Source organism: Trachemys scripta, chromosome 22, assembly GCF_013100865.1.
Source record: "Trachemys scripta elegans isolate TJP31775 chromosome 22, CAS_Tse_1.0, whole genome shotgun sequence".
In the NCBI taxonomy this organism is placed as follows: Eukaryota; Metazoa; Chordata; order Testudines; family Emydidae; genus Trachemys; species Trachemys scripta.
In genome coordinates, this window is record NC_048319.1 from 578110 (window position 1) to 593128 (window position 15019).

At 42.5% G+C, this 15019-nt stretch overlaps 1 protein-coding gene across 5 annotated transcripts in view; it reads right to left on the bottom strand.

Moving 5' to 3' along the window:
- The window catches only part of CPAMD8 (C3 and PZP like alpha-2-macroglobulin domain containing 8), a 100135-nt gene that overhangs the window by 52699 nt on the left and 32417 nt on the right, over positions 1–15019 (bottom strand). For all 5 annotated transcript variants that reach the window (XM_034754950.1, XM_034754951.1, XM_034754949.1 and 2 more), the window contains exons 20-25: positions 12832–13063; positions 11966–12119; positions 10405–10547; positions 2850–2901; positions 1764–2062; positions 325–550 (exon numbers count right to left, since the gene is read on the bottom strand). In XM_034754950.1, coding sequence (XP_034610841.1) covers positions 325–550; positions 1764–2062; positions 2850–2901; positions 10405–10547; positions 11966–12119; positions 12832–13063 — 1106 coding nt within the window. The remainder of the gene's footprint in view (positions 1–324; positions 551–1763; positions 2063–2849; positions 2902–10404; positions 10548–11965; positions 12120–12831; positions 13064–15019) is intronic.

The following is a 15019-nucleotide window of genomic DNA, read 5'->3' on the forward strand; positions in this document are numbered from 1 at the left end:
CTTGGCTAACCAGCTAAGACCATTAACAAGGAGCTAGTTAGTGCAACTTGTGATTGTGATGATTTTGTGCACACATTTCCATTGGCTACTGTCATCTCTTTCCATAGAAGCTACTGAAGAACCATCAGATGATGTCAACTTTCAGTCACTGTCAACCTGGACTGGGTTCAAACCAGCAACTGAAAGGCAAACGATTCCACATCCCAGAAAGTAATATTATTTTAATTATAATTGGTTATGATTATCCTGCCTGGTTCAAATTACTTTTAAATATTAGCTTGTAGCATCTATCTTTATTAACCCCCACTCCCTTTTAGTTGGTACCTATTATTGAGGCAGTAGCTCTTTCTGATCCAGGGATCACATTGTGGGGAACTCCAAGAGTAAACGCTTCATTGTGATTTTCATCAGTCTCTTCTTTTCTCCAGATTTTAAACTCTCCCATTGAGCCCCAGCCTGTGGAGAAGCCAATGTACTTCACCTCGGGCTGTTTGGGGATGGCCCACTCCACAATAATGGATTCATTTAGCATCTGAGTACCATAGCCAACCTGAAAGGAACAAGCAAACCATCCAATTCCAGGAGGAACATCCAACTCAAACCTGCCTCTCTTGTTAAATTTGGAAATCTATTGTATATGCCTGTAGCGGGGTGGTTACCCTGCTCCTGCCTGAGAGGTTTAAAACAGCCCTGGCAGAGAGCTGGGGCAAAAGGAAAAGCTACTGAGCTGAGTGAGGAAGTAGCCACAGCTGGGCCATGTCCCAATCAGGCCCCAGCTGGCCTGTATAAGAAGGCTGGGAGCCAGGAGCTCAGCAGTCTCTCTTTGCCTTCAGAGGGAGAAGGGCCTGGCTGTAGTGAGCTAGAGACAGAGTACCTGAGTGGAGCAGGGCCGGGGACAGGCTGAGGAGCCGGGGAGCTCCAGCCTGGATAGCCCCAGGCTGTGGCCTAGTAGAAGGCCAAGGGGTACTGGGGGTTGCAGAGGGCAGCCCATAGGTAGGCCAAGGCAGCAGGTCCAAACCCAACCTTGCCTGTGATGAGTGGCCTATACTGCAATCTGCCTCAGGGAGCAGGGGCTAGTTGGTGACTGGCAGTGGCCTTATTCTGAGGCGAGGTAGGGATAGTGGGTGGGGGTTCCCCAGGGAGGGGTGACCCTAGTACTGAGGGGTGTACTGCCAGGTGGCAGCACCCCAGATACTCAGGCACTGGGGTCCAGGAGGGACATGGGGGCCAGAGGACAGGCGGATCACCAGCCTGCAGGGGGTGCTCCAGGATGCTGGAAGAGCTAATTCCCAGAAGACACCAACAGGAGGTGCCACAGGGGTGAGTCCGCTCCTCTACAGTGCCCTTGGACTCAGTGGCTTAAACCTTTAGTTGCATCATGAGAACATTACATAAACAAGCAAAACTCCACTGGATTTAATTGGAAATTAAGGAGATATCAGCAAGTTCTTTCCCACTGGTCTCCCATCAGTACTGACCAGCTGGACCTGTGTTCCCCAGGAGCAAATACTTTTAATACACTTAATAACAATAATTTTTAAAGCTGAGGTGCCCAGGGCACTGCATCACAAAGAAAAACATTTAGAAATACAATCAAGTGCTCTAATATAAACTGCCCAATAAAAATTTAACATAGAAAAGGAACAGAAATTAGGCTCTTTCTTTCTATAACATGGCTAATGGAAATGTGCCATATATACACTCGGAGTCCTCTCGGTCTGGTTAAGACCATAAGGCTGTTGTTACACAGACAAATTCACTACCTGAATAATTCCATTTTTCCAGCTGATCCAGAAGCTCCTGAATTCATCCCAAGAGAGGATGCCAGCTGTGTCTGTGCTGACAACTGGCTCACCCATTTTACTAGTAGAAATCCATGTTTTAGCATTTTGATGCCCACCAATGACAATCTCAGTCATCTCTGCCATGTCATGTGGGCCAGAGGACAAGGCAAAATGAGCATCATTGTGCGCTTTCACTGCAATGTCGAAATGAGTCATCCGGGCAGGCTTCTGCATATACTGGTACTCATATTTGTTAGGTGTAGAAATGTGAATTTTCTCTAGTCAAAAAAATAATGGAATATTGTCAGAATTAGATCTTGATGTTAAGTTAGGCGGTCACAAAATTGTTAATAAAAACCCACTTAGCCCAAGACAGAACTTCAAACACATGGGGCTTTGTGCTGCATAATGTGTCAGTATGCATTTGTCACTCCAGTGCCTCACAAATCAAACTAGCAGAGTAGATAGGGGTGTCTCTTCCTAACTTCCACTTTCTTGCATTCCTTCCTATATAGAATTAGGACTTGTTATTTCAAACAATCCAGGTATATTTCTTGTGAAGTCTATACATGATTTCTCAATTCCCAATTTAAATGGTCAAGAAGACTCCGTGTTTAGCAGAAGCCAAATCATAATTAGCTACTGTAGCCAAATCCAATTTATCTGAATCAGACAGAAGGGATACTCTGACTTTCAATCTGAATTAAAAAATCAACTAAAAATATAATACAGACTAATTTGGCCACAGTTGTGGTCCACTGTGCAAAATACTTAGCCAGTTTTATAAAGAAAGGGAAGTTCACTTTTTATTTGCATATAGCATTTGGCCAATTAATATTGTCCATAGTTAGCCAGCCAGGTATGAAAGACCCTTTAGATCAATAGCTTGATGTACATGCTGTAAACCCATCAGCCATAGATGGAATATAAATTTTACTGATTTTCCTACTGAAAAGAGGGAAACAAATGAAGTTTTTCATGGGGTAAAGCAACATCTTTCTATTTATAACTTAAATTGTGGAAAAAAACAAACTTTGTCATATTGTATTCAAACCACAAACTTACCATTAGGGCAGAAGAACACACTGTAGGTATATTCTCTGGGTAATCCCTCTGGCTATACAAAGGCAGAAATCCATTAGGAAAATAAGCACTTGGATTAACAGCAACCACCATTTAGTTTTAGTTATAAATACACAAAATAAAGTTCTGGTGCCATATAGCATTAAAGGCCCATTATACATTATGGAATATGACATTTCACTGGCATTGTTATCAGGAAGACATACTATGGCTCGTCATTGCTTTCGAATGTACCTAAGTATGGATTTAGGAACTTAACTTCAGGCATTAAAGCTTCAGAATTTTACACTTAGTGGCTGAGCTGCAACCAAACAATATGTTTTCAATCATTACAGTCATCTACCATATTGAAGGATAGTGAGTGTTTTATCTGTTGTTAAAAAGGTGCTAAGGGTGACCCTGGGAATGTCAGCCCAGTGTGCTTTACTTCATGTCTATGTAAGGTAGCTGAAACAGTAATTAAAGAGATTTAAAAGATACCTAGATAATATGATATAAGAGAGGCAAACCAGCACAGCTTCTATTAAGGAAAATCATACCTCATCCAGCCTGTTATAAATATTTGATAGACTCAGCAGAATAACAGAAAAAGAAAAATCAGTAGATATAGATTTCTTTTGATGAATTCCCCCACAAGAGGCTATAAAGGAAACTAAGTAAATTGGTGGTGAGAGGCAAAGTTCTATTATAAATTACAAAATGTTTAAAGAGCTAGAAAATAAAGAAATACATGGTATTTCTAGTGTGGAATGAGGTTATCGGGGGATGCCTCCCATATTTGTACTAGGACTAGTGTTATTTTGGAGTGTATGGGGTGGCCAGGGAGGGGTAGTACCTCTGATGGGGGGACTTGTCGTACCCTTTGGGGGTAGTCCATCCACTTTGGTCCCCACCTGTCACTCAGTTCTGACCTGTGGCTCCAAGTAGCTGCAGCATGCGCAGCGGCCACACCCTGGGCAACGGCTTCGACAGGCCGGCCAAACCAGGTGAGTGTAACTGATGGGACTCAAACCCTCAGTGAATTTGGGATATGCCTACCCCGCATGCGACGTCAGCTCCAGCGGATTGGGCGAAAGAGATCACTAAGATCCAACGGCCAAGAAGGCGGTTCTGCAACGCTTTGTGGAAAGCGAAGGACTTGACGAGGCATGAAAGACGTCAAGGCCATCCACTGCAACCAAAGAAGTTACCAGTCGTGACGATTTTTCGTACCATTGGTGTCTGGCTTCTAAGGTCGGGAGAGTGGGATTGCTTCCGTGCAACGGCTCTACCACTCGAAAGCTTTCACGCACAGGTCCTGTGCAAATCATCAAACATCATCATCATCATACTACCCAAGTCCTGCGGCGATGGGGGAGGGGCAAAGCAACAGGTGGAGGTTACCACTGGGAGTCGTAGTCCCAATCCTGCACGCAGGCGGCCTGTGGATAGGTGGTTGTCCAGCTCTGTACTTGGGGCAGCAGAGTTGCTCGGCAGCATCCCAGGCATCTGAGCAGCCTTCTTCAAGACAGCACTGTTCACCCTAGTAAGGGAGGGGCCTAGAAAAGGTGGCGTAAAAATTGCCTGCCCTACAACAACTGGCCAGCAAGCCGTGGCTAGCAGTTCAACCCAATCTGCGGCCGAAACCAAAAGAAAAATTTAAGAAAACTTACCATTGGTGTATGGAATGTTCGTACCCTCATGGATCGAGAAGCTGTTGCAAGACCTGAGAGAAGGACAGCCCTCATTGCTCGAGAACGAGTCTGTTATAACATCGATATAGCGGCATTAAGTGAAACAAGATTGCCTGGGGAAGGTTTCTTGAGTGAACCAGGAGGTGGTTACACCTTCTTCTGGAAAGGTAAGACTGAGACAGAGGACAGAATACACGGAGTTGGTCTGGCAATAAAAACCTTATTGATGCATCAACTCCCAGACCTTCCAGTGGGTATCAATGAAAGATTGCTGAAGCTACGCTTCCCACTAAATGCCAAACGTCATGTCACCATCATCAGTGCATATGCACCCTCTCTAATATGCTCTGACAACTCAAAGGAACAATTCTATGAAGATCTTGACAGACTGATCAAGGCCACACCTGTAACAGATAAACTACTCCTACTTGGAGATTTCAATGCCCAAGTCAGGGCTGACAGCGAGAACTGGAAAGGAGTAATCGGGCCACATGGTGTAGGCAAAATGAACAGTAATGGATTACTTCTTTTGAGTCTTTGTTCTGAAAATGACCTGACCATTACCAACACTCTGTTCCGACAAGCGGACAAATACAAAATGACGTGGATGCACCCTAGGTCCAAACAGTGGCATCTGATAGATTATGCCATTGTTAGAAGGCGAGACATCCGAGATGTACTGATTACCAGAGTAATGTGAGGCGCAGAGTGCTGGACAGATCACAGATTATTCAGGACGTCTCTTCAACTCTACATTGTTCCTTCTCGGGACAAACGCCCTAAGCATGTGTGACCTGCTTGCAATATAGCCAGACTGAAGGATGCTCAATGTTTCAACAAATTCCAGAAGAGTCTTGATGACAAACTGACATCCCACGGACAACTGATCGGTACTGTAACAAAAAAGTGGGACTAGTTCAAGCAGATAGTGACTGACACAGCAATAACATCTCTTGGACCAAAGAAAAGAACACATCAGGATTGGTTTGATGAGAACCAAGAAGAAATATGCTCAGCACTGGAAGTAAAGAGAAAAGCCTTTATCGAATGGCAGAATGACCCCTCCTCAGTCTCTAAACGGGACCATTTCTAGTACCTTCAGAGCAAAACACAGAAAGACCTCCGTCAGATACAAGACAACTGGTGGGAGAGCAAAGCCAAAGAAATTGAGCACTATGCTGAGACCCACCACTTAAAGATGTTCTTTAGTGCTATTAAGACTGTCTATGGACCCTTTAAACCAAGGACCACCCCATTGCTCTCATTAGACAACACAATGCTGATTAAAGATAAAGAAGGCATCAACGAAAGATGGCGAGAACACTTTAGCAACCTTCTCAATAGACCATCAACCGTGAATAATAATGTCCTTAATGAAATTCCACAATAACCTGCTCTGACAGATCTTGACTTTCCGCCCACTATAGATGAGATTAAGAAAGCTGTTAGCCAGATGAGTTCAGGGAAAGCTCCTGGAAAAGATGGGATACCAGCAGAGATATATAAAGCAGCAGGTCCGGCAGCACTAGCAGCGTTCCACAGTGTGATCATCAACATCTGGGAGGATGAAAACATACCACAGGACCTTCGCGATGCTACTATTGTCTCTCTTTTCAAGAACAAAGGCAGCAAAGCAGAATGTGGAAACTATAGAGGCATATCCCTCCTCTCTGTTGGAGGGAAGATCATTGCCCGCATCATCTTGAACCGCCTAATAGCCAGTATTTCCGAGGCAAATCTACCTGAAAGTCAATGTGGTTTTCAATCTGGCTGGAGCACAGTCGACATGGTGTTTGCTGTCAGACAAATACAAGAGAAGTGCATTGAACAGAACATGCACCTGTATGCTGTCTTCATAGATCTGACAGAGGCGTTTGATACCGTCAACCGGGAAGCCCTTTGGACCATTCTAACACGACTTGGCTGCCCAAGAAAATTTGTCCAGATTATACGCCTTTTTCATGACAGCATGACAGGCAAAGTATTGTCTGATGGAGCCACATCAGCCTCCTTTAACATCACCAACGGCGTGAAACAAGGATGTGTTCTCGCTCCTGTCCTATTTAACCTGTTCTTTGCATGTGTTCTGAACCATGCACTGAAAGATCTGGACCGAGGTATATACTTGAAATACCGGCACGATGGTTCACTTTTTGACCTCCGTCGCCTGAATGCAAAGACTAAGACAGTGCAGAAACTCCTTCGTGAGGCACTCTTTCCTGATGACTGGGCCCTCATGGCTCACACTGAAAATGATCTTCAGCACATTGTCAACTAGTTTGCTGACGCCTCGCAACTTTTCAGACTAACTATCAGCCTCGGAAAGACAGAAGTGCTCCATCAACCTGCACCTGGATCAAATGCTTCTGTCCCAAGTATCTCCATCGACGGCACTCAGCTGAAAGTAGTGGAGAACTTTAAATATCTGGGTAGTGTCATATCCAGTGATGGATCACTGGATAATGAGATCAATGCACGAATATCCAAAGCAAGCCAGGCACTTGGCTGTCTGCGTGTCAAAGTTTTAAATCACCATAATATCCGGATGTCAACAAAACTGCTTGTGTACAGAGCTGTTGTTCTTTCATCTCTTTTGTAAGGGTGCGAAACATGGACACTATATAGGCGTCACATCAAGCAGCTCGAAGCATTTCACATGCGCTGCCTCCGCAACATCATGAAGATCCGCTGGCAAGACAAAGTGCCCATTCTCGAGGTTCTCGAGAGAGCTCAGATGACAAGCATCGAAATGATGATCATGAAGTCACAGCTATGTTGGACCGGTCATGTCAGCCGCATGGATGCCAACAGAATCCCCCACCAGCTTCTGTATGGTGAGCTCTCCCAGGGCATCTGGCATATAGGTAGTCCATGGAAACGTTACAAGGACACCATCAAAGCCAATCTGCACTACAGCAGTATCAAACCTAGGGACCTTGAGGACGCCGCCAGTGACAGAACACAGTGGCGTGCAACAGTCAGAAATACCTGCATCACCTTTGAGGAAGACCGCTGCCGGCATCTACAAGAGGCACGCGAACGATGTCACAGAGCATCAGCAGCGCACAATCCACTGCCCGCGAACTTCCCATGCACCATCTGCAGCAAAATGTGCACCTATAGAATTGGCTTGTACAGTCACCAGAGGGCACACCATAAGACCAACAACTGATGATCTGCACAGATTTGTCATCATCGGATTCGATGGACTACCAAGAAAAGAAGAGTGTTATTTTACATATTCATTAATGATCTGGAAAAGTAGGTGAACAACCAGGTGGCAAAATTTTGCAGATGACACACAATTACTTAAATTAGTAAAGATTAAAGAGGATTGTGAGAAACTATAAAGGGAGATCTTCAAAATACCAGGAGATCTTCAATGAACTAAAATTCAAAAAAGAGTCCTACAAAAAGTGGAAACTCGGTCCAACTATAAAGGAAGAATATAAACAACCAACACAAGTATATAGGGACAAAATTAGAAAAGCCAAGGCACAAAAGGAGATCAGACTAGCTAGTGACATAAAAGGAAACAAGAAAACATTCTACAAATACATTAGAAGCAAGAGGAAGACCAAGGACAGAGTAGGCCCATTACTCAATGAGGGGGGAAAGACAATAACAGAAAATGTGGAAATGGTAGAGGTGCTTAATGACTTCTTTGTTGCAATTTTCAGTGGCTATGGGACATCTAAAATAGTGAATTCCAGTGAAAATGAGGTAGGATTAGAGTCTAAAATAGGGAAAGAACAAGTCAAAAATTACTTAGACAAGTTAGATGTCTTCAAATCACCAGGGCCTGAAATGCATCCTAGAATACTCAAGGAGCTGACTGAGGAGACATTAGCAATTATCTATGAAAAGTCATGGAAGACGGGAGACATTCCAGAAGACTGGAAAAGGGCAAATATAGTGCCCATCTATAAAAAGTGAAATAAGGACAACCCAGGGAATTAAAGACCAGTCAGCTTAACTTCTGTACCCGGAAAGATAATGGAGCAAATAATTAAGCAATCAATTTGCAAACACCTAGAAGATAATAAGGTGATAAATAACAGTCAGCATGGATTTGTCAAGAACAAATCATGTCAAACCAACCCGATAGCTTTCTTTGACAGGGTAACAAGCCTTGTGGATGGGAGGAAGCGGTAGATGTGGTATATCTTGACTTCAGTAAAGCTTTTGATACTGTCTCGTATGACCTTCTCTTAAACAAACTAGGGAAATATAACCTCGATGGGGGAGTTACTATAAGGTGGGTGCATAACAGGTTGGAAAATCATTCCCAGAGAGTAGGTATCAGTGGTTCAAAGTCATGCTGGAAGGGCATAACGAGTGGGTCCCACAAGGATCGGTTCTGGGTCCGGTTTTGTTCAATATCTTCATCAATGATTAAGATAATGGCATACAGAGCACACTTATAAAGTTTGCGGACAATACCAAGCTGGGAGGTGTTGCAAGTGCTTTGGAAGATAGGATTAAAATTCAAAATGATCTGGACAAACTGGAGAAATGATCTGAAGTAAATATGATTAAATTCAATAAGGACAAATGCAAAGTACTCCACTTAGGAAGGAACAATCAGTTGCACACATACAAAATGGGAAATGACGGCCTAGGAAGGAGTACTGCAGAAAGGAATCTGGGGGTCATAGTGGATCACAAGCTAAATATGAGTCAGTGTAACACTTTGCAGAAATAGCAAACATCATTCTGGGATGTATTAGCAGGAGTATTGTAAGCAAGATACGAGAAGTAATTCTTCCACTCTACTCCGTGCTGATTAGGCCTCAACTGGAGTATTGTGTCCAGTTCTGGGTGCCACATTTCAGAAAAGATGTGGACAAATTGGAGAAAGTCCAGAGAAGAGCAACAAAAATAATTAAAGGTCTAGAAAACATGACCTATGAGAGAAGATTGAAAAAATTGGGTTTGTTTAGTCTGGAAAGGAGAAGACTGAGAGGGGACATAACAGTTTTCAACCACATCAAAGGTTGTTACAAGGAGGAGGGAGAAAAATCGTTCTTCTTAACCCCTGAGGACAGAACAAGAAGCAATGGGCTTAAATTGCGGCAAGGGCAGTTTAGGTTGGACATTAGGAAAAACTTCCTAACTGTCAGAGTGGTTAAGCACGGGAATAAATTGCATAGGGAGGTTGTGGAATCTCCATCATGGGAGATTTTTAAGAGCAGGTTAGACAAACACCTGTCAGGGATGGTCTAGATAATACTTAGTCCTGCAAACACTTAGAGTGCAGGGGACTGGACTAGATGACATCGCTAGGTCCCTTCCAGTTCTATGATTCTATGACCTAATAAAACTAGGCTACAGGTTAGCAGAGTGATAGATTAAATTCAGTGCAGACTGGAGAGAATGGACAGCTTTGTGGTTAAAGCACTGGATTGGAACTCAGGAGGCCTGGGCTCAAATCTGCCATAAACTCCCTGTGTGATATTCAGCAAGTCACTTAATCGCTTCTAAAAATGTGGATAATAATCTTTCCTTTCTCCCATATTCTATGTTGTAAAATGTTTGAGGCAGAGTCTGTCTCTTACACCCAGCACAATGGGGTCTCATTCTCAGTTGTAAGGTCTCAGCACTGCAGTTATATAATAATAATAGTAGAAAAATACAAGATAATCCACATCAAAAGGAACAATTTGATCAATTGGTACTCAAAAACAGGTCTTAAATTAATCTCATCTGTCATTGTGTGGCTCAGTCACACCTGGCTTTGCTAAATCACCTTGCCTTGAAGTTCCTTATAATCCATTTAGTTTTGACTAAACTAAAAGTTTCACTGAACTGTCCAGTGACACCTAGTTTTTTTCCTGAATTGTTATGGAATCATGTCCTCTTACCTCAATAATAACACTACTCCGGACATAGTCTATCCCAACTGGGGTCCTTTTGTCCAAGTAATTGTCCTCTGAGTGCTTGCCATTCTTCAGGGTCTGCATCCCATCCTGGCAGCAGTTTGTTCCACCATAAGCAAATGCTTTTGCTAAGTAAAAGAAAGAAAAGAGGAAGCAGAGATTTAAATTTAGCAGGAGCTTCAACATCTTAAAACACTTCTCTATTCAGGATTGCTCTAAACTGAGTAGAGGTCACAAGAAGTGTTCTATAAATAAAAGTCATTATTAGTTGTGGGGTCATATTATTCTCAGTCCATAAATATTTGGACAACCTCTGGGTATTGGGGAAAGTCTTTACTAATTCTAAGATTCATGAATTTTTGCACCAATGATTATTTGCTTGAATGGGTGTATAGGATTGTGGATTATTTATTAGTTTCCTATTTTAAATTTTTAGTCATACAATCAGTAACTACGCAACACAACAGGTGACCACACATCACAAATAACAAAAAGTGAAGTAAAAGGGAATAGCCAGAAGTTTGTTCACACAAACTCCTCAGTGAATCCTTATCATAGAATCATAGAATAGAATATCAGGGTTGGAAGGGACCTCCGTAGGTCATCTCGTCCAACCCCCTGCTCAAAGCAGGACCAATCCCCAAATAAATCATCCCAGCCAGGGCTTCGTCAAGCCTGATGTAAAAACCTCTAAGGAAGGAGATTCCACCACCTTCCTAGGTAACCCATTCCAGTGCTTCACCACCCTCCTAGTGAAAAAGTTTTTCCTAATATCCAACCTAAACCTCCCCCACTGCAACTTGAGACCATTACTCCTTGTTCTGTCATCTGGTACCACTGAAAACAGTCTAGATCCATCCTCTTTGAAACCCCATTTCAGGTAGTTGAAAGCAGCTATCAAATCACCCCTCATTCTTCTCTTCTGCAGACTAAACAATCCCAGTTCCCTCAGCCTCTCTTCATAAGTCATGTGCTCCAGTCCCCTAATCATTTTTGTTGCTCTCCGCTGGACTCTTTCCAATTTTTCCACATCCTTCTTGTAGTGTGGGGCCCAAAACTGGACGCAGTATTCCAGATGAGGCCTCACTAATGCCGAACAGAGGGGAATGATCACGTCCCTCAATCTGCTGACAATGCCCCTACTTATACAGCCCAAAATGCCATTAGCCTTCTTGGCAACAAGGCCACACTGTCGACTCATATCCAGCTTCTCGTCCACTGTAACCCCTAGGTCCTTTTCTGCAGAACTGCTGCCTAGCCATTTGGTCCCTAGTCTGTAGCAGTGTATGGGATTCTTCCGTCCTAAGTGCAGGACTCTGCACTTGTCCTTGTTGAACCTCATCAGATAATGTAGGATCCATTTGTAGAAAATTGGGATCAGCTCACAAATAGGAAAAAAGGGCTAAATCTGCAGGAAGTATTATTCACAGTGAATGATTCAGCTAGCTCTGAACCTGAGGGGATCTTCTGCAGTGAGGAGAAGGGAAATGCTTTGCAAAATTCCATCAGGCACTCCAGCACAGAAGGATTTATAACTCTACAGTACCTGTGATGTTGCTTAGTCCAAGCTCACTGAAGGACAGAACTATGGAGGTGGGTTTGGCCTTTCCAGGGGCCACACACTTCTTTCTTGTCAGATGGTGTTTCCCAGGATGTCCAACAAACTTTATGCCTTTTGGAACTGAAATCTTCACATGAACCTGTGAAAACAATTATTTAATTGCATTTGATGCAAATCAGACTAGTAATAATGACAGTAACTGACACAAAACCCAAATATCACAGCATGTTCAACAAACACATAACAAACATATCACATGAATCAAATGTATTTCTTAGAGGAGATTTAAACAGCAGATTTAGCTTCAGTGCAGTGACTTTATAAAATGTAAAGGTATATATGCTGACTTTACTTGTGTATGTTCATTTCTAAATCTAACCATCTATATCTGGCTTATGATTGTAGAAGAGCACTGGAGCCAGAAAGAGTATGTTTAGGAAAGAGAGGTTCGCAAATGTCCATCCGTAGCAGGCATCTCATCTCTGGTAAACTACTTAAAGCAATTTTGTAACTAAGAATCAAGCTCTTCCCCACGCTTCAATGGGAATTTTCTGATAATCTACCAAAGACTTTTCCACTATTTGGGTTTTAAAGTATTGCAAGGACCATTCAGGATGTTGCATTTGTCAAAAGTAAATAAAATAAAGCAGCTACTTTCACTAATAGTACAAACTAATACATTCTTCTCTCTCAGTATGTATATTGCACTCATCTTCATGGCATCCAAATGCCTTACTGACCATGAATCTGCAATCATCATACCTAGAACATGATCCTTGATGACAGAACCAAATTCAGTGTCTTGGCAATGAGTTAAAAAAAAAAAAAAGAAAGAAAAAAGATGCTGTTACCTCTATGCAGACAGCCAGGTAATTGTAGACAGTCAGAGGGATTTTGGTCTGCTCCCCACGGATGACATGATAGGGCAGGGTGAAATCGATGAAGAAAGGTTTAAATGTCTTCAGTTCTGTTTGTTTGGCAAGTCCCAGCCCTTTCTTCTCAGACAGGCCCACAGCCTCTGTTATCCATGTAGTGATTGAGTCAGGCACTTCCACATGCAGCTGTGCTTCTCCTGATACATCACTGCCAAAAAGAATAAAGGAATAACTTGGGCTGTCCAGCTCAATGAGATACATTTGAACATGGCTCAAGCTCACAGAGCTAAACACTTTGGGGAATTCCCTCCCAATCCAAGCTCATAATATAGTATAATATATGACTCAGGAGTGTCAGGGCTTTCAGCTACGCTTTGTACACCAGGAGATCAAAGGCTGCAAAGCTGGATTCTCCTCTTGCTAGAGGTCAGCTCTTTTGGAACCTCTGCTGTAACCAAGAGCTGTATGTGCATGGAGCAGGTGAGCAGTTACTCGCTAATATGCAGTACAGTTGGTAACATGGCATCTAACTTCTAAATCCTTCCTGGATTAAAAGCTTTACAGGCATTTGCTCCCTGGCAATAGAATCACTTTCCTTAGAGGCCAAGGTCTGTGTTAAGTAAGAAAGAGAAGGAGTAAATTGGTTTATCCAGCAAATAGTGAAATAAAAGTAGTCTTTGTTGGAACCTGTTATATTTGCTATGTACAGTGCCACATCGGGAACTGTGTCCGAGTGTATCACAGTGCGTCCGTCCCAGTATTCTGCCATCTAACATTCTTCATGCTTTGTTAAAATCAGGATTCAACATCATCCTGCAGCATTCACTCCCTTTCTCCCACAAAGGAGCTTTGGCCATGACTGAAAGGACGGACAGACAGTTTCTTCTAAAGCAAGAACAAAAGCTATTTCATGGCTCAGTTAGCAAGATGATTGGTGCCATTACAAGTACACACCGAAGGAGGCTCTCTCTGGAGTTCTTATTTCCTTCCCAGAGCCTGATGCACATGCTGCTAGTTCTAGCACCTTTTGAGAAGAACCTACATGTCAGCTGGCATGTTACTAGGAGAAAGAGTGAGAGAGACCCCAGAATAAGCACAGGTGGTCTCCTCCGCATGTCATACTGCCTTTTCACAACATGATACCTGCTGATTCACTGGGGATATCCCAGAAGAGACTTAAGTACAAAGAGTTAAACACTCTCCTATTCCGCATGGGCTAGCCAATTTTTAAAACTGATGAAGCATGTATTTTAATATGTTCCTTATAAACAGCTTTTAAATCGTTTGTTATGATGCTGTGTTAACACCACAGTTAGGAAATGAGGCAGAATATTGTGTATTGGTTTGTATGACTCCAAGTATTAAAAGTTAAATTGGGCTTTGCATTAACTTGGGTGTTTAAAATTACCTTTATTTCAAAAGAAAGAAACATTTCATTTCAGAAAAGAGCCAGCAATTAATGGGATTGGGAAGTTCCTGGAACTGGATTAGCTAATGCGTGTTACACAAGTGACCAAGGCTACAGACAGATTTCAGGTTACTTTTCTATTTGTTGCAGTCATGCAATTGCCATTGAAGAAAGAGAGAGAGAAAAACAAAGGTCCAGTAAAAGCCCTACATCAGAAGAGTCCTTTGAGTTCTTAAGCAGACACTTAAACAAGTTGCATTGACCACGCAGGTCTTAAAAAGCAGCCAAATCCAAAAAGATATTGTAAAATGGAATGAGAGATTATCTCTTGATTGAAGCTGCTATCTGATTGGATAGTTTTGTTCTTTAATATAGTAATATTTGTGTAAATATTTATTTCTATCCATTAGTTATCAGAAATATTTAACTGGTAACCTAACTGATGGTGCCAGTAAAATACTGGCCTGTTAACTGAGTTAAATAATATGATCATATTTGCCAGATTTCACAATAGAATTAGGTATCCAAAGAAACAAGAACAACGCTGAGCTGAACAATCAATTAAAAATTGCAGATGTGTGAAGTGAAGGAAGCTTCACCTGCTGCCAGATCCCCTCAGCATTTTGCAGACATGGAGCCTCTATGGAAATCCCAACAGGGAAACATTAACACAAAACAAATGAATCAAGAAAACCTAGACTCAGTGTGTCCTTGGTAATCCTGTGCTATGGTCTGCCAGTCTCTAGTGCCCTGTCC